At 37.8% G+C, this 27,759-nt stretch overlaps 1 protein-coding gene across 1 annotated transcript in view; it reads right to left on the reverse strand.

Annotated features, from left to right (window-relative positions):
• cdh13 (cadherin 13, H-cadherin (heart)) overlaps positions 1 to 27,759 on the reverse strand; it is a 344,747-nt gene that overhangs the window by 193,033 nt on the left and 123,955 nt on the right. The window contains exons 3-4 of the mRNA XM_079873426.1: positions 12,936 to 13,147; positions 3,458 to 3,571 (exon numbers count right to left, since the gene is read on the reverse strand). Of these exons, the coding sequence (XP_079729552.1) occupies positions 3,458 to 3,571; positions 12,936 to 13,147 (326 nt within the window). The remainder of the gene's footprint in view (positions 1 to 3,457; positions 3,572 to 12,935; positions 13,148 to 27,759) is intronic.

Raw genomic sequence — 27,759 nt, forward strand, 5'->3', positions numbered from 1 at the left:
GTTTCGCTATTGTGAAACTGCTGTAAGAGAGGTCCTGTAGATTGAAAGAGCGTATATGTAGATGTATATAGAAAGAGGCTGGTGGAGGTCAGCCTCATCAGACTCTCAATGGACCTCTCTGTATTTTCTTCCACTTGCTGAAGTATAGTAATCCATGTGCAGTGTGGAGGGGTTATTCTGTCGGTGGGAAAAATTTTAATACAATTCAGCCCTTGCATTCAACACCAAAAGAAAAAAAGACTGTGGTTTAAACCACACACTGTGGTTTATTCACTGTGCCACAGTAATCTAACACGTTTATTTCACTAAGGAATAACCCCAGCCCACGCTGCGACACAGCCTCAAAAAGAAAGTGAACAGGAAGTGCCAAAAACATTTGATTCTACCTCATGGTTTCCTGTTGTAAACACGCATCTCCAAAACAAATTATTTTCCTCCGACATTACATTTCCATTTTCTTTTATCGGTCACCCTGAATGGTAAAACAGCACTCGACTATTGTATTAAAAACCATGGCTGAACCGATGGCATCACCTCAAAGCTCAAACAGAAATATTCTGCAAAAATCTGCAGAATCTCCCTCGGGACATCCATACACAAAGGCTAGTATGGTGATAAAATTGGGCAGGGGCACAACTAGGGCAAAACTCCCATATATTAAGCTTGCAAATCAAGTATGACGTGCAAAGCTTGGTATGTGTTGTCTTTTCTTACAACTTTCCAGCATGTTTTCTTTCTTTTCTGCCTTATTTTTGGTCTCAGATGTGTTTAAAAATATAGATCCCAGACAAAAAACAAAGAATAAAAGAAAAAGTGCCAAACAAAGAAACCAGAATACACAAATCTGAACCGAAACGATGACGCAAACAATGTAACAAATTTGAGGTATTTTCAATAGCACAATTTTCAAAGCATATTAAATGTGTTCTTAAAAACACTCCAAAGAATAATCAAGTTTAGCAGAATTACTTTCTACACGTCCTCGTCTAGTTTCTTCACCTCTCTCAACAATAATGACTCCGGCCAACACCGCCTGAAGGAAAGACCTTGTGCGAATCAAAGTGGTAATATATTTCAACGCTGACCTAAGTGCAGCAGGTTCCTCGAAATCACCATCTATGACGAACAACCCTCAGGGACACAGCAATGCAAATCAGACCAAAAGTTTGAATGAGAATGTAAAGGAAAACATTTCAATTTTCTGGCTAGGGCAGCAAGGATCTGTATTATTAGCTGTAAAGTATTCATTTTGCCTTAGGATGCTGAAGAAAATGAGTCCTAAAAACCCCAAAACAAGTTTGCATTTTTGCACTTTGGGTTCCATCATCCCGATGTCAATGTGTGCATAATACATCAGTAATACCCAGTGTTGGGGTATTGCATTACAAGTAACGTAAGCTACTTTATCAGATCACTTCAAGCAACTAGTAAAGTTACTTTTTTCAAAAGTTTGTTTTCCCCTTTATTGACTGACATCTCTTGTCCCCATGCTGAGAGGCATTGGGAGTGAGGAGCAGAGATGTTGTGTGCTCTGTGTAAACATGATGGTTATCGTAGTTCTAGACTTAAAGTGAGCAGGCATTTACTCATCTCACTTGCACAAAAACAGATTCAGTATTCTTTAAAGTTAATAAAAACAGTTAAATGCAAACTCAGAATATTAAGATATTCAGAATAAACCTGCACTATTTAACTTATGTTAAATAACAGAAGTATACATTATGTATTTAATCTCACATTATGAATCTCACGTTTTGCTGCTGACCTTCAATGATCCAATTCAACCACACCAATAGGCTTTAAATAAATATCACATTTTTTTTATTTTATTTTATTTTCTGTGCTTTTCTTTTTTTGCTGAAGTAAGTGTTTGTCTTTCCTTCATTTTTAGTCCATATTCCTTCATTCAAGGCTTATTCATTTCACTTTTGGTGTAAAAGGGCCTTTACATTTGCCAAAATTAGAAAAGCCCAGGTAAGGAAAAAGTAACGCAAACGTATTGTAGCACTTTACTTTCCATAAAAAGTAACTAAGTAAGGCAATACGTTACTTTTTAGGGAGTAACGAAATATTGTAACGCATTACTATGGAAATACTTCACTAGTTTTGTTTTTAAGATTTTATATGTCTTGAAAAAGCCTAGCCTGGTTAAAACCAGACCATTCTCAGTAGTAACTGAGTTATGGTCTGGCAAAGCTTCTTTAATAACTCATTTCCAAAGGGGCGTCACCAACGGACGTCGCTCAAATGCCTCTGGGCGCAGTTGGATAGACCTAAAACCAATCAGAACGATCGTCATCGTGTAAAGCCATATGCTGCGTCCCAATTCGCCTAAGTTACACTACGCCATAAAAGTATGTACTCTTTTTGTGAAGAAAAGGTATTTACTTTTGAATGTGTAGCAAAAAAGTAGGCAAGCTTTGGGACATACTACTTCGTCATCTTTATCGGACGGATCTGTCGCGTGCATCCTGTCACGTAAACTGCCCTGTCAATCATCTTGTCACAGTTAAAATCCTCTATTAAATCTAATTTAATTTCCTACCGTTTCAGAGAGAAATGTAGTAGCACGTTCATCTGCCAGTGGGTCTTTCATGGAGACTCTCCTCATGTGTTTGCAATTTGAATATAATAATGCATTTAAAAGTTGGTGCGCTTCACCAACGGAGTGGACGTCGCTCTAATGCCTCTGGGCGCAATTGGATAGGCTAGACCTAAAACCAATCAGAGCGATCGTCATCGCGTAAAGCCCGCCTCAACGTTTCTGATTGGTGCCGCAATTTCGACGGCATGGAAATGGGTTTGAATGAGCTCTTTGCCAGACTACTTGCAGAGCAAATCTAAATTTGCCGGAAGTTGTCTGGGTTTTCCCAGGCAAGAAAAAGCCAGTTTCTAGTGGCTAAATGAGAATACAGAAGTTGTAGGGGACACTAAATGTCACAAACTTTCCAACTTGTTTATTTTATTTGAAAGACTTTTTGGAAGCTTAGTGGTGGGGACGCTGAAGTCATGTGACCATAAGTAGTTAATTTATAGCCTAACTTTAGATTTTATTTCTGGGGATTGTATTTAGGCTTCAAAATTCATTAAAACATGTTCATTTGTGAAGATTACATTGTTGAATACAATCATAAACCTTTCTTTGTCACAGGGATTATTTTCGGCAATAATCCAAAAGCTTATGGAAAAAAAAATTGTTTTTATTTTTTTTTTCCCATGGTGAACTCCAAACTTTGCCTTTGTAAATATATCACCCCATGCATAATTTCTCTGCTAATTCATTTGATTTCATCAGAGCTAAGTGAGCCTGAAAACAAATGAACGGGTTATCTAAAGTTTAAACCATCAAGTAGCACTGTCACACTGATAGGTGTCCACACCGCATGGAATCATGGTGGCAACGCACATTAGTAGCACTAAGTTAAAGTGAAAGAGAATTTCAAATGCAAGGTCTTACCTTTCCAATAGACCTGGGAAAGGGGGCTCGCTGGTTCTCTGGGACAAACATGGGAGGCACCAGCAGGGATCTTTTGGATCGGTATGGCATTAAGTCTGACAGACCCAGCATCTCCTAAATCAAAGCACAGACAAGAAGAAAAAATTGTTCAAATGTGAGGACTTTTACTTTTACACCAAATTTAACACATATTAGGTAAAAGGACTTTTTCCTAAAAGGACATTTAGCTGATTGCTTTATTCTGTACACTACAGGAGCATCCATTATGCTAAGTATTTTGCTCAAGGGGACAATGGTGATGGATCATAAATCACCGCTTGGAGAGTTTTAACCTACAACCTTTCAGTTGCCATCCCAGATCTTTAACCACTATGATATTATACACCACATTAGTCCCATAATGTTATGAATACTTCATAAAATCAATGTAAATCCCTTCATGAAGGACACTACAAACTCTTCAGTGGATACTTCCATATAAAAACATAAAAAATAAAAACAGCCACAATGCATCCTATTACATACAGGAGAGTTACTGAACTATGCAGACATCTGATGGCGCTAATTGAAAACTCTAGCGAACACATCGATACAAATGAGACACACTGTGCTCTTACCAAAGTCATTAAAAGTGGTCATTATGGCAGTTATGTGGTTTCCTACCTTTCCTGCTATTGCTTCCCTTATTCAGATAGAAGCTTAATTGAAAGCCACGTCCCATTTCAGAAACTTAAACTAAGCCAATAATGTCACAAGCATTCATTCTTTGACTCTAAAATGGAATTGAGTTGAGAGACTGAGACATAAAGAGAAAAAAGTGACAGAAAAAGAGACATTATGCTGTATAAGGGATAGTGTACAGTCAGCTGGTCATTACCGCAAAATATTGCTCGTGTGTCAGCCTGATGGGGTTTATTTTGTGATAATGACTGCCTAAGTGGACATTATCCGGCTTATTATTCGGCTACTCACCAAATAAGAAAATACTAAGACATGAAGTTAAAATAATTTTAGGAGCACAGAGTGATATGAGAGACATTAAATTAGAAATACAAAAAAAAGGTTGTGCACATCCCAAACACCCTAATTGGGCTCAGGTGCAGGAAAACAAAATAACAATAGTAGAAAAAAGAAGCATCAAGTCCGCACACTGAAAATAGCAGATCCAAACAAATTTATTTAGTAGCGCAACGTTTTGACCAACAGGTCTTCATCAGCTTTGTAGGATAAAAACCAACTCTCAGTGTTATATTAGAACCATTTGTAGGAGATCTATTGGCATGGGTAGTAATCAATTATAGAATTTAGTGGTCATTACAGAAAAAAACAGTTGACAACAGAATATCACAATTGACCAATCAGAATCAAGAATTCCAGAGAGTACAGATTTTAGGATACAGAACGTGCAATCTGATCCACAGATCTCATCCTACCTATACTTAAATGCAGTAAATGTGTTTGGTTTTATGTGGGATCCGGCTTCCATGTGACTATCTCCAGTTTATTAGCATCTCAATTCAATATAACCAGACATTCAGCCTCTCATGTTACTCGCTCTGATTCGTTCTTTCCTCTTTGCCATTCTGTTCTATTCTCTTTCCTTTGTCAACACTGGTGCAATTAGAGCTCCTAAGGGCAATTAGATGGCAGCACAAATTATATTTGTCAGTCATCACTTGACAGCAGAGAGAAACAGAATATATTAGCATGGTGGCAGCGACCCATGCTAAATCCCGCTGGCCCATGTGGCACGAGTAAATGGCCCTATAATGTCTTTTGATGACCTGGCTCAAAATGCTTTCCGCAAACCAATAGGTCAAGGCTTAACTGGTAAGCATGGACAAGTTAGTTTCTGCTGGTAGACACCGTAACTGCACCATATGGACTAAAAAACATCTCGTAAATACATTCGAGCATTTGGGGTCCGTACGATTTTTGTATGTTTTTGAAAGACTTTTCTTATGCTCAACAAGACTGCATTTATTTGATCAAAAATACGGCAAAAACAGTCATATTTTGAAATAATAATAACATTTAAAGTAATTGTTTTCTATTTTAATACATTTTGAAATGTAATTTACTCTTATGACAAAGCTGGATTTTCAGCATCATTACTCCAGTCTTCAGTCACATGATCCTTCAGAAATCATTCTAATATGCTGATTTGGTGCTTGAGAAACATTTGTTATTATCAGCAAAGTTGGAAAACTGTTCTTCAATGAAGAGTTGCAAAAAAGAAAGCATTTATCCGAAATAGAAAACCAGTGTAACATTACACAATAATTGTCTTTATTGTCTTATATATATTTTTTTATTTTTTAAGAAAAAAAAAATTATTGACCCCAATTTTTTTATTGGCAGAGTATCTCATACCAAAAATAATAAATAAATAAATAAATAAATAAATAAATAAATAAATAAATAAATAAATAAATAAATAAATAAATAAAAAAAAAAAAAAAAAAAAAAAAAAAAAAAAAGTAAGACTTTGTAAAATCTAAAATATTACTTATCTGTTGCTTTTAATGTCAGCTCCGGATAAAAAAAAAAAAAAGTTTTATTGATTCAGGAAAACTGTTTGAAAAAAAATGCTAAATGCACTTGAGAAGCAACACTGCATGAAACATTAAGACTAGCTTTCCTAGGTCGTATCTTGAATATAAGTGCATCTTGTCTGCTAAATCAATAAATATAAATGTTAACTTGTTTACTCTTACAATAAGTGTGGGGGGGGTGGCATTTATATTAAAGATACATTTTCTGAAAACAAGTCTTAATATTTTGTGCAGTGTTGCTTCTCAAGTAAATTTATCTTGCTTCAATAATCTTTTTGACATTTAACTGGAAAAATAGACAGATACTCTTTTTTTATTTTGCAAAGTGGCTCGAGTTATTGGATGTGCTAGTCAAGCAGGCAACTGCCATTGAGATGAATGGGAATGCAAACAGTTTTTCCAAGGCATTACAGACAACCTTGTTCCCAACCAAGAGGAAACCAGTCATAATTCATAAACATTTTAAAGTTTTGGTATCACAAAAAAATAAAATACAATTTGAGCTGACTAACAGTACAGCATGAAATATGAATGGCCAAATGCAGAGATAAAATAAAAGTACATTAGCAAATCACATTAGAACCTAAATGGCCCTTCTTGATCTGACCCGGACAGAAGATTCCATTTGCGAAATGGATACATCACACCACCATCTCTGGGAACAGCCTGGGCTATTAATGTGTGGAAGAGTGTCTTGAGTACTTTTCAGCCTGATATCAAGATTAATGTATGACGTATTTCAGGATATTTCCCAGCAAAAAAATAAAATAAACATTTATCATAAATCCCAAAGGATAAGTCTTAATAGTTTTTCATTTTAGTAATAAAAATCTGTTCTTGAAATGATTACAGGCTCCTGTTGTTTTGATGTCATTAGCAGATGCACGCCACTGTTTCTCTCCAAAAACTCCCTTTATTGAGGGAATTACTTTCACCATCCTGCTGTCATGAGAAAAAAAGGCCATTAAACACAGAGATTAATTCTATTATCAGAGAAAATGTGGTATTAATAGTCATAATTTGCTTTATAGTGAAAAGAATGAAAAAGAATCCTGGTCTCCGTGTGTTCAGAAAAGCCTTGGATACCTTTTTTTTTTGCTTCACATAAGCAGCCTTTCAGCTGAGGACACAGCGAAAGCATGCCGCCACACAGATCCCAGCATGCATCTGAACTCATTACAACAGTCAACCTATCCGAGCTGCATTACAAGAAAGAAGGAGGGGGAGGGAGAAAGAGGGAGGGTAAAAAAGAATGTCACCTAGTAGCAAGTGGAAAACAGCAGCTACAGTGAATACATACAGTTTGTCAAGGCTGAAAAAGCTCAAAGGATGCACTTTTTGCCAATCCAGTCATTTTTATGCTTCTATTTCCATTTCTATCTATTTCTGTTTGTGTTTGTTTATCTCTCTGTCTCTTTTGCTCCTCTCCTCCAAAGTCCAACCCGTTAAACAAGTATATAGACAGAGAGATGCCCTTGACAAGCTATTTATTGTGTCCTACTCGTATGTCATTTTTTTGTTGGGTGGGAAGTGGTTGGGGTGCAGTCACAAACTTTCCATTTACATCGGAAGCACAGAGCGTTCTGTCCTTGCTGTATGTCTTTGGCCAGGCGTAGCAGGAGTGGAATGATGGGGGAATGAGAGAGGCTGGAGATTCGGTGTCGCTGGACCCCAAAGGCTGTCAGGATGACGGAGCGTACAAAGGTGGAATGGAACGAACGGAATGAAGTCATTTGTTTGCGTTGCTCTGGCACAGCATTCACGGCCAGGTAATGCACCGCATCATCATAACCTGGCAATATCCGATACCCACTCTCAGAGATGGAGCAAACTAATCTGTTTATGTGTATACTGAGCACCTCTGAATGTGATTCCTCCAATCAGAATCCGAGCAATTCGTTTTACGTTAGTTGTAAGTCTTTTGCTATTGAAGGAAGTTTTTAATAATGAGTTTATTGTGAGACTTATCGCACAGTTTTTTTAATCTTATCTTTTGGTTTACATTTTTTTTCAATCACAACAAATAAAATAAAATAAAAAAACAATCAAATGAGCAGAATTACCCTCTATTTGTAAAGTTTGTAATTAGATTAAAAAAAAAAAAAAAGTGGCAACAAGTCTTAAAGAGGGAGTCACTTAGTCTAATTGATCTAATAAATCAAGTCACTAAATCATGAATTCAAATGATTCATCCAGCAACCCGTGTGTTGCTCAGAGGCGTGTGATAGCTCTTCTGCTGCTTCTTTTTTTAGCCATTTTAATTACTGGAACAAAAATAGACAAAGTAACTTGCAGTATTGTGTCTAAAATGTCAGTTTTGATATTAACCATAGTTTACTGGAAAGGGATAGTTCACTAAAAAGAGAAATTCTGTCATCATTTACCCTCGTGTTTGTATAGCTTTCTTTCTTCTGTATAGAACACAAAAAAAGATGTGGACCCCAACTTTCTTCAACATAACTTTTGTGTTACAAAGAAAAAATAAGACTGACATGAGGCGGTGTAAATTTCATTTTGGGGTGAACTATCCAATTAAAAGGTGCGTATTGCAGCATTAAATCTTGCAATATTATCTTTGGTATAAGGATTTTAAACTCATAATCATACCTGCATCACCTCCAGAGATTGTATTGTACTGTATTGACACCTATAACATGCCAGAACAGCATCATAGCAGTTCCTTTGTGAAATTCACCTTGGCTGAGAGCACATTTTCAAGAGAAAACAAGCAATATGTTCTCCCATAATAAGGGGAGTTTATGTTCTTCTCATCCACTACGTACACTATAAGAGGCATAAGTGACAGAGTGACGGGTATTACGGTGAAGATGAAACATCTCCGTCAACTCACTGACTCTCTGTGGTGAGCGATAGGGAGAACGAGAGAGACTGATGGAACTTTAAGAACCTTGTCTGTTGGAAAAATGAAGGTCTGCATTGAGGTTATTGATGAACTCCTTTGCCACTCTTCACCCTCCACATTCTCAAGGACAGAATAACGCACCGAATCGCTCTGAGAACAAGACCTGTTGTATGCGTTTTCCACACCTTCCCTCTGCCAGTGATGAACACTGTTGGCTGGAGCGTGCTGACAAGCTGAAAAGAAGATAGTCATGAATCTTTAATGTTTCCTGTTCATGAATTACAGAGGTACAATCATCCCTGCTTTGGCTTTCTCCGCTCTGTGAGCTAGTTTGAGCTCTCATTAATAACTGAAACAGGGGGGGCTTAAAGATTAGTGGCATACGAATCCCAGCCGTGGAGTACATTGCACCGCTGAGCTGCATTGAGGATTATGTTTTTTGAAATTATTCCCACCATTTAGCAAATAAATTATGTGTGTTAAGCAGTTTTAATATGTTTTAGCTTATTTTCAATCCCTGCAATCATCCGACGGCTCATGATTACCTCCTTGCATGGAACTGAACCAGCAAAATTTAGGTTAACAGTTCTGAGCCTCAACCATTACAGTGCACCACCTGCCTTTTCTGGACAAAACTGCAACGCAAGCAACTTCTAAATCACTAAATGAGCTGCTGGCTTATGGGAACCCAGGTTCATGTCTGACCTGGGTCATGTCCCAATCTAATTCCTCCTCTCTTACCCCTACAGCCATGTTTCCATTTCACTGAAAATAAAAACTAAAATAAAATAAAATAAAATAAAATAAAATAAAATAAAATAAAATAAAATAAAATAAAATAAAATAAAAATGCATATACTAATATTAATAATGGTAATAAGGTTGATTACGCTCTAAGAGCTCTAACACCACAGCTCTAACACCAAGAAACTTTCCAGTCTTGGTAACAGTGCAGAAAAAAACCCTAAAATGAGATCAAAACCCTCAATTAGTTTTTTTTTTTTTCCGTAGTCATCAAAACCCATCATTAATTAAAACACAGGGTGAACAGAGGCACCACGTCATTGTCAGTTCTGCCATTCTGCTGCTGACTACTATATTGGGATGTATCATTACTCGTTTTCGACTTCTCATTTATCCAGAAGGAGATACGAGTCAGAGTGCCAGACAGAAACCTGTGGGTTTGCATTGCAGATGATATGCCTGCAGTGATTCATCCCAAAAGTCCTGTGCAAACCCACATTCTCATAGGAAGCATTGAAAAGACTAGCTGGCAAGTACCTAAACGCCTACTGTATAAAACCAGCAAAAAGCTAAAACCTTAGTCCGGTTTTAGATGTTTTTTTTTTTTTTTCTCAGCAGGGTAAGCAACTTAACACTCATAAAGTACCACTCACTATGACACAAGAACATTGCATTTCTACCACTGGTCAAGGCTAAAAACACTAGAAAGGCCAATAAACAAGTAATGGAAATGAACAAGACCGATTTCCGACCAGTAACCTTGTGACTGGGTCATCCTCTTCTTTAGAATAAATGAAAAATGACTGTGAAAGAGAAAACCAATATATTTATTCCTCAAGCCTCCAGTTTTTCAATAGATTCCATATTGAAAAGTATGAAATGTCAAGGTCTCACAAATTCACAGCATTTTTTATTTTATTTTTTTGCACTCCATTTGGTGGTTCCACAAGGAACAACCATCTTATTCACACATAGAAACGCCAAGGAGGAAAACAAATCATGAAATTAATTCGTATATTGATCCTCTGTAAAATACTAAATTATAGCTTGAATTCTCACTTTTCTCATAAGGCCTTCTCTTCACCCTTGCTGTGCTTGAACAGCAGCAAGAATTACATCACGTCAGCCTCTGGAGAAGACGGAGGCCTTTTCCATTTCCACTTGCACTTATCAATAATCAAAATCCAATAAAATGGGCATTAAGTAAAATATGGCATCAAAAAAAAGTGCTTCCCTTCGGCATGCGCTAGCTGATGCGCGGTCTTCTGCTGGGAACAAACCAGTGGGTTGGTGCAAGGTTTATTTTTGAAGGCTTAGCCTGACTGTGATTACATGATGCATGATCCATAATGACCCTGCTTCCCGCCTCAGCCTCTTCATACACCACTGTTCTCCCCAAGCTCTCTCACGTAGCAATCACTTCACTCAAGCTATATATCTCATCTGAGAGTATAATTCACAGTTTATCATCTCAAAGAGGTGGGACCTAGGTGCTTTTCATTCACTATGGCACTAGATGCAATATAATACACCTACAACCTAAATGTTCCTATGAGAATGCTGAAATGCATGTTTAAAAATATGAATGAAATGAGGTATCCTTGCTGGAAAAAATACACACACACACACACACATACAGTACATACATACATACATTCATACATACACTACCTTTAAAAAGTTTTTGTTCGGTAAGATTGTTTTCAAGGCTGCATTTATTTGATAAAAATACAGTAAAACAGTAATATTGTGAAATATCATTACAATTTAAAACAACTCTTTTCTATTTTAAAATGTAATTTTCAGCATCATTACTCCAGTTTTAAGTGTCACATGATCCTTCATAAATCATTCTGAAATGCTGATTTGGTGCTCAAGAAACATGATTTTTATCAATGGTGAAAATGGTTGTTATTTTTTTATGGAAACTGTGATACTCTTTTCTGGATTATTTGAATAGAAAGTTAAAGGTGCTCTAAGCGATGTTGGGTGACGTCACTTCTTGTTGACGTTCGAAGTATTGTCAAACAAAACGGAGGCTAGCCCGACCCTCCCTCCTCCTTATCCCGTCCCCTCCCCCTCCCTTCCGTGCTTCCTGAAATAGTCATGAACCATTTAGAAAAAACAAACTGGATTTACCCACCTGTCCAGCAAAAACAGAGCCACCTGAATGTCGGATTGGAAGCCCTTCTGCCGGCGGAGTTCTCGCCACCTTTTGAATGTTTTTCCGATGTAAATTTGGGACTTCGCGTTCCTTCTCCTTTTCCCTATTCTTTGTTATTTGTTCAGCGGAACGTCGTCTCTTTGGTTGTGTGTCGGCCATATAAAAATTCTCAAGAATATTCAATTTTAACGATAGTCGTTGTTAGGACATCTCTCTAACTTCCCTCTTCAAGCTTCTCTCTCCTCCACTCCCCACACCCCCTTCATGTGCACACGCACTAACCCCCCAAACCCCACCCCCAAATCGTTCTTGTCGGTTATTGGCTGGAACACTGTTTGTTATGTTTCGTGCCCAAGGCTGGGCCAGTTTGTTTTTCTTGCAGTTTGTGGAGCCAGGGCTGTCTACAGAGATCGCGTTTTTTTTACATTGTGTTCAGGGGACAGGTAGCTAGCGGAAGTGAGGAGATGTTTGCTGGATGTGACAAAAAATGTTTTGGCCTAAAAAACGTGTGACATCACTTAGAGCACCTTTAAAAGAAAGTTTAAAAGAACAGCATTTATTTGAAAGAATTCTTTTGTAACAATGTACTGTAAAATTCTTTCATATTGCTTAATATTTGATACTCCTTGCTGAAAAGAAGCTATTAGCTATTATATTTTTTTAATAAAATAAACACCAATTAAATTAGAAAATTTCATACAAATTGTATTATTTCATGTGACAGAGCCATACCTGGTCAGATTGGCAATTAATTCCAATGAATTGATTCAACTAAAGTATTTAACCTGATTAGAAAACATGCTGTTTATATATGGGTAGAAAAGGGAGGGGGGGGGGCAATGTTTCCCCCTTAATAAGAAAAGTAAATTTCTGACACTGATCTCCTCTGAATGAAATATGTGGCTGTCCTCATAGAGACAATGACAGGACATGATGGGTAATTTCCAGTCTGAGCTGGAGTCTGTCAATATGATGGCAGTAAAGACACACAGACTGACGCATACATCCAGTTCTGAGATAAGAGGATCATGGGTGTCCAGACATACGATGTCTCCAGCAGAGAACACCATTTAAAATGACATGATTGAAAACTTCAGGCCATTTACCAAACACACACACACATACAGAATACAAAATGAGAGAAATGCTTACCCTGAGTGTCTGAGGAGATCTGGACGGTGCTCCCATAATGGTCACTTGTGCCATGTCATCGACATTAACATTGACACCATGGACAAACATGACGTCTCCGCTGTCAATCACGTCTTTTCTAGGAACCAGATTCAGGTTCTCGTCTATTAGGAAGTTAGGGTTCGATACTTCAAACTCCACACCCTCATTTCCAGTGCAGTCGTCAAACACCACTGCAGAAAAACACACAAAGAAAAGATGTTGACATGTTAGCTTAAGAGAAATAAACACATGAAATAGTGATATGGAGCCAAGTCGATATATATCATATATCGCCATATAGATGAAAAGGAATGTTAACGGATAGCATTAACCACGGATAGCATTGTTAGGATGACCGTATTCATTCACAAGTCACCTAGTATCACTTCCACTGCGGAAATTGTCAAGAAAGGGCTCTTTTGAGGTGATACATCTCTTATGACTGATGGAAAAATGGACTTGCTGTCGCAGAAAATGTCCCTGAAAAGGTGACTATGCCTGAAGAAGCTATCCCAGAGCTCATTCATCCATGAGCTAAAAGCAGGTAATAAATAAAATAGCCTATGGCTCATTCATCAATGTATATAAACGTGAAATAGAGAACTTTAACCCTCAATAATATCGACCCCACTTTCATCTTCACCAATCAGGTCTGACCGAGGAAGATACCACCACATCGCGCCAGCTTATCCCCTCTGATCGTGTCCGTCTCCATCTTATCTCAACGCTCCATACCTCGCTTTCACTCTTTTCGTCCTCTGTGACATTTCATCCTCCCATTTCCTTTCCTCATCCCTCTTTCTCTCATCCATAACTCTTCTTTTCCTTCCTTTTACCACCCTCTTTGACACTCTAAGTTATGTTCTTGTAACTCAAGGTGACCTGGGCAGAGTAGATGTGAAATGGACAGCATGAGCCAAACATTCAATATATTTTCTTATGGTTCCTAGAATCCCTGGAAATTTAGCCCCAACATGTTAAATGCCAGTAGAGTATGCATTATGTTCTAACGGAATATTTTTCCCCATTCAAACTTATGAATAAATAAATAGCCTTAATTACAAATAAAAATAATAATAATCAAAAATAAATTACAAACGTATCTATTCTTGTGATGGCAAAGCTGAATTTTCAACAGTCATTACTAGTCTTTTGTGTCACATGATCCTTCAGAAATCATTTTAATATGCTATTTTTTAAGTAAAATGTATTATTATTTATGTTGAAAATGGTGGGCTGCTTAATAGTTTTCTGGAAACCATTTCTTTCCCACAATTATTTGAGGAATAGAATAGTTTGTGACATTATAAATGTATTTACTGTTACTTTTACCTGGATCAAAGTATCTCTGAAACGGCAAGGCTCCCAGTCAGCATGGTGAGAATTTACCAGCGGTGGTGAGAATTTACCAACAGTTGTCCGAGGAGGGACAAACCACAAACTGACAGGGTGTTGGGAGCCCAAGGCTCATTAAGTGCATGAGTGTAACAAAGGCTATCCCGTCTGGTCCGAGCCAACAGAAGGTCTACTGAGGCACAAGTCACACAAAATTTTAATGATTGTTATGGAAGGAATGTTTCACAACACACACAGGGCATCACACTCTACCGTGTATGGGACTGTGTAGCCATAGACCAATCAGAGTGCCTATGATGATGACCCCCGTCGAAAGCACATACACAATGGGTACGTGAGCATCGGATTTTTCAGGAAGTGATTTTTTGCACTTTCAGCAAGATAATGCACCCTGCCACACTGCACACATTGTTTAGAAATGGTTTGAGGAACATGATGAAGAGTTCAAGGTCCTCCAACAGCATATTAGGCAGGTGGTCATAACGTTTTGACTCATCAGCGTTCAAATGCAAAGACATAAACATAAAAAATCTTCACAGATTCAGCCTTTAAACCTTCAGTGTTTTTTTTATTTTATTCAATTACATCGATAAAAGCTTAAGTGAGAACTGTAACCGACTACACCCCGTTTAAATACACCATTTAAATGCATTCAGTGAAGATTTCATTTGAGTAAGTGAGCTGGAACAGGGCCAGTAACATTATTTTGCGTTCACTCAGAAATTGCATTTCCGTTCAAACCGACTGATGTGACAACGCCAGCTCCACAAAAAAAAGAAGTGTTTAGCATGACACGTCAATATAATGCCCCGGTGGCCTATTAGCTTAATTGCTTACCAGTCTTGATATACGTTATAAGCGTTATATACGTCATGAATGTATCATGACTGCTCTTTCCTCTCCAAAACTGCTTCTTTTGTGAGCCACAGAGGTAGTTCATGTATCCAGATGAGGTATAGCCCCGGTATGATTGGCAAGTGTCACCCAAGCCTGTGAACCTATCAGTGTTTGTACCTCATTACAATTGTTCAGTATATTGTAAGTCCCATGAACCTATCGGTGCCCATATTGGGAACATCGGCCCTTTGTTGCATTACGATGGAGGGGAGCGGTTGGTGCATCCTCCTGTTCGTCGTGCACTGTCTGTTAGCCAGTTTTCAGGTTTCAGTTTTTGTCCTTTTGTCTGTTACATGGAGAGGCTTACTACCTTATTTGTTTTTAGTCATGGGCACACAAGTAGCTGTAATCCTGCGTGGCGAGCGATCATGCGATCATTGCAACATTGTGAATCTCTCTCGGTATGTATGATGGGAGTTTATCGTTTGTTTTTAATGAGCTTTTTCATGAGTAAGTTTTCCTGTTTCATGTTCGGCAGATTTAACTGCACGTCCAGGGGTTTCCGATTACTTTAATTGGAGTCAAATGTACATCAAGTGGCGTGACTGCACTGCTGTTTTTTTGGGGGGGGGGGGGGTTTGTTATAGTTTTAACTTGCAGTTTTGCCTAGATCTCACCTTGGTCCATTTTTGTTATATTTTTGTATGTGTGTGGTGTTTTGTTTGTGTTGAGTCACTGACACAGCATTGCACTGACCTGAGTGTGAGTTAGCTGGGAGGCAACGTTTACGTAATCTGGCCATTGTTGGCCATTTTGTTTCCTCTCCTCAGTGCCAGTGGCTGTGTTTGTTTTGTTTCTTTGTCTTGTATTTTTGTGTATAATTTGTCATTGAATTGATTTGATTGGTATGTGTTCCTTTCAAATGGATTATTAACTTAATTTCTTTTTGATTATTGTGAAAGTGTAATTGATTTTTGGGTTTATTTAAAGTCCCCCTGTAGTCAATAATTATATTCCTTAAAACTCATCTCTGATCACCAAAATTACATATTTAAACATTTTTCCATGAAAAAAAAAAATGTCTTCATGCCTAAAAATAGCTTGAATGTAACTACACCCAACCTCATATTCGCGGTTCTATGAATATGCAAATTAGCCCCGCCTCCACTCACTCCCACCAGTTCAAAGATCCACTGGTTGACTATCACACATTAACATGATTGGTTACAAGGTAGTTTGTGACATCAGAAACACCATTGATTTCAAACCACGTTTCTGTAACTGTCTTTGGTTCACTGCAGTTTTAATGAGAAAATACTCAGCAGTGCTGTTGGCTTATGAATTTGCACATGGTTTGTCTTAAAGCCTATTAAAAACACCAAACAGACATATAAACAACATTAAAAACTTGATTTTCACCACAGGGGGACTTTAATTACAACAGTGTAACTGTACTTTGTACCAGTTAACTTTGGATTTCTTGTGTGTATGGTTAATTTTTATATAGTTTTGTTTGTAGAGATAAATATTTAAAGTGGGAGGGGTTGGCCGTGGTTATCCTGTACTGGTGTGTCCATGGAGTGCTGTGCTTAACATTTTGCCTTGCTTTCACAAGTGTGTTTTGTGGGTATTGAGTGTGAGGTAGAAATCTCTGTTGGCCTTCTCCCTCTTTATTTCTTTTCTTTTATTATTGTACCTGCGGATTTGTGTTATTTGGTATCGCCTTTGTGCTGTGATTGAGACCTTGTGTGAAGTTTCGTATTGATTGACTGGTTTTATTCACCATTTGTATATGCTGGAATAAAGTGATTTTTCTATATATTTTTGCCCCCGTCTCCATGCCCACCCTGCCTTTGGCAACGGGCTGTTATTTCCCGGTATATTCCGGGTGGCGTAGTCGACCATATGATTATTGTTTCCTTTGTTACTTTGTAACTTTTCCTACCTGACCACTCTTGCCACATTCAGATAAAAAATACATGATGTACTACTCAGGCAAACAGGTGTAGGTGCAAGAGGAAGATATTGTCTTGTTCTCTCACTTAAACGTTTACCAACGCATTGTACAGTGCATACTCAAGCGAGGATTGCGGTGATGCTAACAGCGTTAGCACAGTATGACCACAGAGCTTCTCACATATCGGTTCCGCTAATTGAATTGAGGCAGAATCAGTAATGTGACACCCTATCGATAACCTCCACGAACACAGGTGATGAAACTGCAAATAATCGAATCAAGAATCACTTTATTGCCTGCAAAAGCATCTGTTTCCATCGAAAGAGATCATTTAACAGTGCAGAGAAGGGTATCTTAATGTCTTTCAAGCGAGTTCACTTTTTGTGTGTAATGTTTTTTTACACTGTAAGCGGTCTGGACACCCACAGAATAATAAGAATAAGGACATTGCAGTTGAAGTGTCCACTTGAAACTTAAAGTAAACCAGAAAAACAGCAAACCATGTGTAGGTTCATGAGGGGGAGGCTCTTTCCAGGAAGCAGGAGGTGAGGTAGGAAATTATGCGTTTTTTGAAGGAAATACTCAAAAATATGTATACGGTGAGAGATGCATAAAGGCAATTAGAATATTCAGGACACTAAGAGAATAAGCATTCACTTAAGATTTTAACTCTATTCAAGATCTGCTTCGCTAAATGTATAGTGCCATAGTGAAAGAAATTGAATCAGAATTGAATGTGATATAAAATATTGTTGCATTGTCTTCGCTGATTCACAAACAAATTTTCTTTTTTTTTCCTTTAAGAAGGGGGGTGGGGGTTGGGGTTAAAAAAATTATTTACAATTGTGTGAGAAAAATAGTAAGGATGGTATTATCAAGATGTTGATAAATTAAATAATCAAAATGCAAAATTTAAACAGCTTTAAATTTTCATTGTATAAAATTAATATTGTATGCAAATATTTGCATCATATTAACACAATTTAATTGGTATGATGTTTATACACTCACCTAAAGGATTATTAGGAACACCTATTCAATTTCTCATTAATGCAATTATCTAATCAACAATCACATGGCAGTTGCTTCAATGCATTTAGGGGTGTGGTCCTGGTCAAGACAATCTCCTGAACTCCAAACTGAATGTCAGAATGGGAAAGAAAGGTGATTTAAGCAATTTTGAGCGTGGCATGGTTGTTGGTGCCAGACGGGCCGGTCTGAGTATTTCACAATCTGCTCAGTTACTGGGATTTTCAAGCACAACCATTTCTAGGGTTTACAAAGAATGGTGTGAAAAGGGAAAAACATCCAGTATGCGGCAGTCATGTGGGCGAAAATGCCTTGTTGATGCTAGAGGTCAGAGGAGAATGGGCCGACTGATTCAAGCTGATAGAAGAGCAACTTTGACTGAAATAACAACTCGTTACAACTGAGGTATGCAGCAAAGCATTTGTGAAGCCACAACATGCACAACCTTGAGGCGGATGGGCTACAACAGCAGAAGACCCCACCGGGTACCACTCATCTCCACTACAAATAGGAAAAAGAGGCTACAATTTGCACGAGCTCACCAAAATTGGACAGTTGAAGACTGGAAAAATTTTGCCTGGTCTGATGAGTCTCGATTTCTGTTGAGACATTCAGATGGTAGAGTCAGAATTTGGCGTAAACAGAATGAGAACATGGATCCATCATGCCTTGTTACCACTGTGCAGGCTGGTGGTGGTGGTGTAATGGTGTGGGGGATGTTTTCTTGGCACACTTTAGGCCCCTTAGTGCCAATTGGGCATCGTTTAAATGCCACGGCCTACCTAAGCATTGTTTCTGACCATGTCCATCCCTTTATGACCACCATGTACCCATCCTCTGATGGCTACTTCCAGCAGGATAATGCACCATGTCACAAAGCTCGAATCATTTCAAACTGGTTTCTTGAACACGACAGTGAGTTCACTGTACTAAAATGGCCCCCACAGTCACCAGATCTCAACCCAATAGAGCATCTTTGGGATGTGGTGGAACGGGAGCTTCGTGCCCTGGATGTGCATCCCACAAATCTCCATCAACTGCAAGATGCTATCCTATCAATATGGGCCAACATTTCTAAAGAATGCTTTCAGCACCTTGTTGAATCAATGCCACGTAGAATTAAAGCAGTTCTGAAGGCGAAAGGGGGTCAAACACAGTATTAGTATGGTGTTCCTAATAATCCTTTAGGTGAGTGTATTTTCTGTATAATATTTTATTGTTTCTTTCAAATTCACCTTTATAGTACAGCAGGGTTATTATTGTTTACTAAAACTAAAACCATAAAAGTGAAATAAACTTAAAATAACTTTAAATGTAAAAAGTAAATGTATTTATCTATTACTATTACTTTTCATTTAGTTTAACTTCATGTGCTAAAAAAACTAAAACAAAAATTTGTAAAATAGTATAAACATATTTAAATAATAATAAAAATAGCAAAAGCACACAACTAAATCACTAAAACAAACTAAAATTTAAATGGAAAACTTAAATAAAAACGAATTAAAATAGTAATAAAAACTGACTTATAACTTATAACAATACCTGTACAGTATATTAGAAAAACCTCAAGAAAAACATTTTCAATTCAGTACATTTCCATTTAAATTCTTAGCATTTTTCACAATAAATGTTGTACTAAAAGCATCTTTACAGAGAACAATGACTTAAAATCATCCAATTCTTCACGTACAACTATTGATACTTTGCAGTCACGTGACTGCCACGGATACCTGGCGGGCAACAAACGGGTATTTTCAACGTTGAGTCCTGTCTTTCTAGTAGATATCAAGTCTGTTAGCGAGCTAGCTGCATAACTATGGACTAGGATTAACTCCAAGGTAGCTAAATTGTGTAAAGCAGACACGTTTTTTTAAGATAATCGAGCAGTAATAATTCCTCCATAATCTAGCTCTGCTGTTGGGTCATCTCTGGTTCTCATTGAAAATCATAGATATCGCAAACCTCAAAACAACCTATCACACACTTCTGTTATTGTTAGCAAAAGACGACAGCTGTTACTGTGCGTTCACACCGCCGCCGGCGAGAGCGTCAAATTGCCCGGAAATCATTCATTTTCAATGGATTTTGCCGCTCTCGCCGGCGGCGGTGTGAACGTACAGTTAGCCTAGCTTAGACTCATAACACAAACAGCTGACTCGCCGAACCAGCTGGTGAATACTGGTGGTGTTGATTGACAAAACTACAGTAACTTAAAGACACGATTAATTACATGATCATACACCCATTGTATTCAAACAAATGTTGAAATTACCTTTGATGGTAATTTGCACAGACGTGTAGCCTACTGTGAAGGTTGCTTATCTCATCTGCGGTTAGTGCATCCAATTGCACAACAACTATCTGGCATGTCGTTTACACCTCAAAACACCAACTTTTGTATAGCAAAACTGGCGACCCTTGATTAGTTTACTGGGTTTCGTTGCTGGAGAACGACGTTCTTGCCCGCCAGCCAGTACTTGTGACGTCACGTGCAAAGTATCAATAAATATTTACTTTTAAACTGTAACATATTCAGATATAAGTTTAGAATGAGCATTCAGATATAAGTTTAGCATGAGCAGGATGATGATCCATCAGTCAACGTGTCATTATAGGAAATACATAGAAACATTTCCAAATTTAGTTGTTTATCTGCCTGGATAAACTTTTACAGAATGGACTTTTGATATAATTCATATTAATATATATAATATATATCAACTATTCTATTTAAAATATATATATATATATACCCAAACTCCAGTTTGCAGTGTCTGCAGAATGTGCTTCGAAGAGTTGTATGAAAATGCCTTGAGACATATTGAAGACCATGTGGTGTGGTCAAACACATACATACTGCCCTAACTACATGTCCAGCATGTGACAAAAAGACACTGAAACACCAGGGGAAACACAGATCATTCCAGATTCTTTTCTTTCCGGCTTTCCCTTACTGTTTCTCATAATCATCAACAGCAGTAGCACTCCTCAGCTGCTGTGAGCACTACAGTCAGAGTCAATCTCTCACACTCTGAATGTGATGTATGCTGGGGTTAAGACACTGGGAGAGCCAGACTGAGGGTCTTAATGAGCTCCCGTGTTCATGTCTCTCTCCGGGCCCCAGGGACGGTAGCAGTGCGGTGTGTGCCACTGTTGTGTGCTGAGATCTGCTCTTGCACCTCAGCTGTAATGAGTTCAGTCTGTCTGTCAAACTACCCACCAATCACTGTTATTGTTGTATCATCAACAGCAGAATTGGAGAGCTCAAAGGAGCACATGTGCTGTAATTATATTCTCAGCTTTGTTTTTTTCCTATAGCCTTTTAACTTGATCATGTGTGTTTTGTTGTTGGTTTCTATTCTAAATGTCCACCTTTAAGCAATTCCTTCTCTTACTCATCTCACATCTGATTACCACAGCACTTGCTTATCAGTTTATAGTTCATAAATTATTGCTTCAACTGAGAACACAGAAATGAACTGATCAACTGCACATACCTCTGCTCAGCCATGAACTGTGGTCGAAAGCTGATGATGTAACATGCAGGTAGGCCCGCCCTCACGTGATAATGATTGGTCGATTGATAAGCTTAAATCTGATTGGCTAAAGAGTACGACTGATCTGTGTAGGAGGAGTGCGCTGCCAGGAAAGTCTCAAAAACACACACACACCCAAGGCGATTCACACTTGAATGACAATTTGCACATTCACAATCTACGAATTGTGTTTTGCATTTGTGAAATGTATTTTATGAATATATAATTTTATTTTGCGCATGTGAATTGCTTTTTGTGATTTTTTTTTTTTCACGCACGAACCACTTGTACAATTTAAAAAAAAAAAATTGTGTGTACGTGAATTAGGTTTCATGCATGCATGCATGTGTGAATCATGTTTTTTTGCGTTAATTATAATTGAGACTAATCTGCCTCCATAGTCTCGCTGTTTCCTCCTCTCTCGTCTAAATCTTCTTCCCGCCTGTGTGTTTCTCAACATCTCACAAGCCCTTTGTCAAATTGTGTCCTGTGATTGCTGGTGTAACAATAGCCATCCATCTTAGGTCAGACAGTTAAAAGAGGGACTTGAGAAAATAAAATAATACTCACTGGCAGCAGGTTAAAATGGGTGTATCTCATAGGCGAGTGTCACTTTTGTTGATTTAGCCATAGATATTTCTAACCGGCCATGAAACAATATTTCATATCAGTTTAAGAAAAATACATTAAAATTAGGGCTGTGCAACGATTAATCGCATCCAAAATAAAAGTTAGTGTTTACATACTATATGTGTGTGTACTGTGTATAATTATTTTGTATATATAAATACACACACATGCATGTATATATTTAAGAAATATTTGCATGTGTATGTATATATATATATATGTTATGTATAAATAAAAATAAAAATCTTAAATATATACATGCATGTGTGTATTTTTATATACAAATTAATTATACACAGTACACACACATAAGGGGCCCTATTTTAACGATCTGAAACGCAAGTGTCAAGCGCAAAGCGCAAGTAACTTTGTGGGCGGGTCTTGGGCGCTGTTGCTATTTTCCCGGCGGGATAAATGACTCTTGCGCCCGGCGCAAATCTAAAAGGGGTTGGTCTGAAGTAGCTTCATTATTCATAGGTGTGGTTTGAGCGTAACGTGAAATAAACCAATCAGAGCGACATCTCACATTCCCTTTAAGAGCAGACGCGCTTGTTCTATGGCGGATTCCTATTATAACGCCGGATTTGCCAGACGCACGCCAGCAGCGGTTCACAGCCGAGGAGACCAACGTTCTCGTCAGGGCCGTAAAACACAGAGAAGTGACATTGGGGATGGAGAAACACACCCAAATTAACTTCGGTTAAACAGGCGTATGATAATTTGGGTTAATGTGTAAGCTAGATTTATGCTTTTATAATAAACTATCTATCTATCTATCTATCTATCTATCTATCTATCTATCTATCTATCTATCTATCTATCGTAATAATGTATGATTTGCAAAAATGAAAACTGCTGCTTCTGTGTAGATGAGAGAATCAGTATGCACGTTGTGCACACGCTACATTGATTATGGCCAAGCATGCGCCCTTAAAATAGCATAATGAACAACGCGCCACTGACTTTAGACTAGGTTTTTTCTGGTCAGTGGCGCAATTGTTTTATGGAACAGCAAAATAGCACCAGGGATTGTTTGCGCCGGAACACGCCTCCTTTTTTGCGCTGAACCGCCCAGGGAGCGTAAGTTCATTCCCTAGTTTAGCGACGTGCTTCTGTGGAGGGAAAAGCGCGCTTTGCGCGGGTGCAAAATAGGAATGATACATGCGTCGGTGTACAAAGTCAATTGCGCTGGGTGCAAGATAGGGCCCATAGTATGTAAACACTAACTTTTATTTTGCATGAGATTAATTATTGCACAGCCCTAATTAAAATGCATTTTTAATTATATTTAAGAGTCATAGGTTCAAAATTATAGAGCTGTTTTTTCCCTATATATTTGAGGTCATTGTGTCACTCACAGCATCATATGAATTCAGAATTAGCCAACCTAGTAGTAGAAAACCTACTTCGAAAATTGTATGTCGACTATGTTGCTTCATGGAGATCTAGAGGGGCAAAAATCAGGCATCCAATATAAACTGCAAACAGGAACTACATTTTCCACTGAGAATAAAGATGTTAAAATATGCACGTTGCAACATGATGCATGATGTTGCATGTAGACACATGCTGGTGGCCAAAACAGCAACTTGTTCAACAATATTCCCATCATTCTCTGAGGCAGAATAAGAATGATAAAATACAGCAATTACACACCTAATGTGCATCCTTCACTCTTCATTACATTGCATTAAAGCTAAAAAGCTTCCTGTCTTTGTCGGGAAGTGAAAACATTAGAGAGAACTATTGTCCAGAAATCATCTGAGGTCACACCATGTTGCAGTTACGAAGTTAAATCAGTAGACTTGCTTAGTCATTACACCATTCTACCTAAAAGAATATGAGTTGCTTAACTCTATCCCTGCCAGTGTTTCTTTCTTTTTTTGACAGCATTTTTTTTTGTATCAATATGTAAACATTCAACATTTCAGAAGAAAGAACAGAGCCTTTGCTTTTAAACAAACAAGCAAAAAAACATTCTAGCTTCATTCATTATTTTTTTATCAACACCATGAATATAGGTAATAAAAAATAAAAAATAAATCACATTTTTGTCAAAGACTTTGTCAGGAACGGATTCAGGATGATGATCAAAACATAGACCGGGAAGATCAAGTCCATCAGAGAGTCCCCAGAGCTCGCACAGTCATTTACCTCTTCGTGGGTTTGACATTTTATTCGGTAATGTTACGCAGTTTTGACTGTTTTAATGATCAGATTAGCTTAATTGTGCGTAAGCTTCTATTCTTCTAGTATACACCATAGACTGTAAAAAAAGATGGACAGCGCGTCTCCGCTTCCATCCACAGTAGAAAAATTAAGCCAAAATATAACGGTTGTTGCCGATTACGTCATTCAGAGCCCAAGTTTGTCCGGCAGTGGAGTCGCGGTATCAAGGTCCCGCCCGCACTCCCACAGACTCAATCGCAAGTACAGCTGTCAATCATGATGTTACACTCCATTTTTTCAAAAATAACTAATTAAAACCAAACTTGATGTACACTTGAACATACGTCTGCGTGATAAGAACTACCAAAAATGACAGTAACGATCTTTGGAAAAAAATTATTTGAAGTGTAATTGGATTTTTTTTTCCGTTTGGCTCACGTCCTTTTCGATTACATGGAGAGGGCGGAGATTAAAACCTATTCTGCATCCAGTTACCAGGGGGGCGATCGAAATGCTTTGGCTTCAATTTTCAGGACTTCTGTGGTACGCTTAGGCGGCGTTTAACTCCACTTTTAGACAAAGGCCCGGTTTCACAGACAGGGCTTAGACTAAGCCAGGATTAGACCATAGATCAATTAGGACATTTAAGTAATTTTTATAAACATGCTTAGAAAAAAACATTACCGATGTGCATCTTAAAACTAAAAAGGCACTGATATATTTTTAAGATCAGTCAGTGCAAGTTTATTTCAGTGGAAACAGCTCAGACTTACATTTTAGTCTAGGACTAGTCTTAAGCCCTGTCTGTGAAACCAGGGGAAAATCTTGCAAACTTCCCTAAGCACTTCCCTTCGGGGAATCCCCGCTGCCATTTTGAAGAGTGTTCAACTTCGTCGAGTGGACGAGGGAAGTTTATTTGGACAGATCCTTGACGCCTCGATTTTGACAGAGGGAGCAAGTCTACTCAATAGGTACACTTCAGACAGATCCATGGACCACAACGCAACATGATTGTGACGTCACAGCAGATCGTGCTTAATTTACATCCACCCCACACAACTCTAGAGTATATTATTGGAGTTATTTTGACATTTAACCACATAATACTTGAAAATACACTACCTTAACTATTTCCCCGCATTGACGATTTATCTCGTCTTTTATGAGAAAGCGATTCGCTCTACTCCGTCTATGTTTTGATCATCGTACTGAATCCAATCTGGGTGTAGTCTTTGACAAAAACACGATATTCTCAGCTTTTTGCTCAAAATGTTCCTTTTTTAATTAAACATACCCACATTCAAGTGTTGATAAAGAAAATAACGCATTTTTCGAAAATTTCGGATATGATACTTCTGAGTGTTTCTTTTTTTAATCTTTTTTTATTTTTTTTTACCAATCTGACATGAGCAATCACCCCTCCATCTCCAACTGTTTTGTTAGGTGCAAGGAGGGTAACTGGCTTGTGTGTCTCTACCAAAATCAATACATATCAAATCCACTGAAGTTTCCTCTTTGAGCACTTAACCTTGTCAACTTTGCAGTTAGTTCTTTTATCTGTCTCAACATAAAAGCTTTCAGGACCATTTTTAACAAAGAATGCATACACCAACACACAAAAGCATTGTCAAACATCCCTGCTTGCCGGTATAATTGAGCACGGTCAGGAAAACAACCATTTGTTCTTAACAAATAGCAAAGTCAAATGATTATTCTACGCGGAAAACAGAATCAAGCAAAAACGCAGTAAATCTCTCAAGCGCCATGCATCTGCTCATTTCCCTTTCCATTACACCATTTTAGATTGGTTTCAATGAGAAGGGAAAGCTCTTTATAGTATGCCAATAGCAAAGCAAGCAGTGTCAAGCATTTCAAAAGCAGAGCAGTGAGTGTTTGATGGTATTGTGTGTTTGTTGCTGTAGAGGACAGGAGTGTTTTGGAGAGCGTATGGCTTTGGGCCGCTTTGATGTTAGCTGTCAATAGCAGACCTCTCTCATCTTAATATGAGTGTTTCTGAGCTCAAATTGCATCGTGCAATGAGGATTAGCTTGCGGAAGTTGTGCGACAAGCCTTGTCAGGATTCAAATACACACATGAACTTATACACAAGTGAACATTTTATCACTGATATGCACATTACATAACCATAAAGCCCAGATCTGATAATTGCTAACAACATTTTATTTACGTATTAAAGCTGTGTCAACAACTGAGAAACCTCAACAGACCGCAACAGTAGTTCCGGGCAGTGAAAATCTCATTAACTTTGTCTACAGAGTAATTGATTTTTAACAATAACACATAAACCTTTCCAGACAGACCTACCATGAGCTCTGAGGTTCTTAAGTGATGATTAATGCATGTATAAGCCAAATCAATATGATTTCTAGATTTAATAATAAAAAAATAATAAATTAGAAAAGTCACTGATAGCATGCAACTGTTTATGTCTTCTTAAACTCTACATATTGGTTTACAAATATTTTTTCAATAAACAAAAATATTGTCTTATACTTAGAATCAAAAACTCTGGGTCAGTAGTTTTATAGTTTTTGAACTGCCATTTTTATATGATTGCGTTATTCACAATGCTTTGTGGGATGCAAAGTTTATTGCCTTAAATGTCTTGCATACAAGTCCTTCATTTGTTCAGGTTTATTCAAATCAAGTTTGTGATGATTCATGAGATTCAATGATTCGTCTCGAATCTCTTATTATTAAGGAATTTAATAAGGGAAAATGAACATGAAAAATACTTCCGGAACCAAAACTAATGATAACCAAAAGTAAATTGTCCAAAACTGAAAGTGTAAAAGCAAATGTAATACTGCCTCACATTAAAAGTGTGTTATATTAGCAATTCCAATCCTTTAGGGTGACCAATGCAAGTCTATGCACACAAAATGTCACATGTGATTGGCAGTAATTCTGAGGTAGTAATTCTAAGATTATGCTTGAGCCTACATCAGCTGCGTCTGCACTGATCCCTGCCTTTAACTTTGGATTACACTTAAAACCCTGCATATGATATCATTCCATTTGTGTGTTAAATGTCCACTTTATTTTTAATCGATGATGGTTGAATCACCTTTAAAGGAGTAGTTCACTTTCAAATGAAATTATGATTTACTCACCCTCAAGCCATCCTGTATATAACTTCTATATCCAAGTGTATATGACTTTCTTCTTTCAGATGAATACAATCGGAGTTATATTAAAAAATATCCTGGTTCTTCCAAGTTTTATAATGGCAGTGGATTGCAACCAACAGATTGAAGCTCAAAAA

Source organism: Squalius cephalus (assembly GCF_949319135.1).
Source record: "Squalius cephalus genome assembly, chromosome: 6".
Classification (NCBI taxonomy): domain Eukaryota; kingdom Metazoa; phylum Chordata; class Actinopteri; order Cypriniformes; family Leuciscidae; genus Squalius; species Squalius cephalus.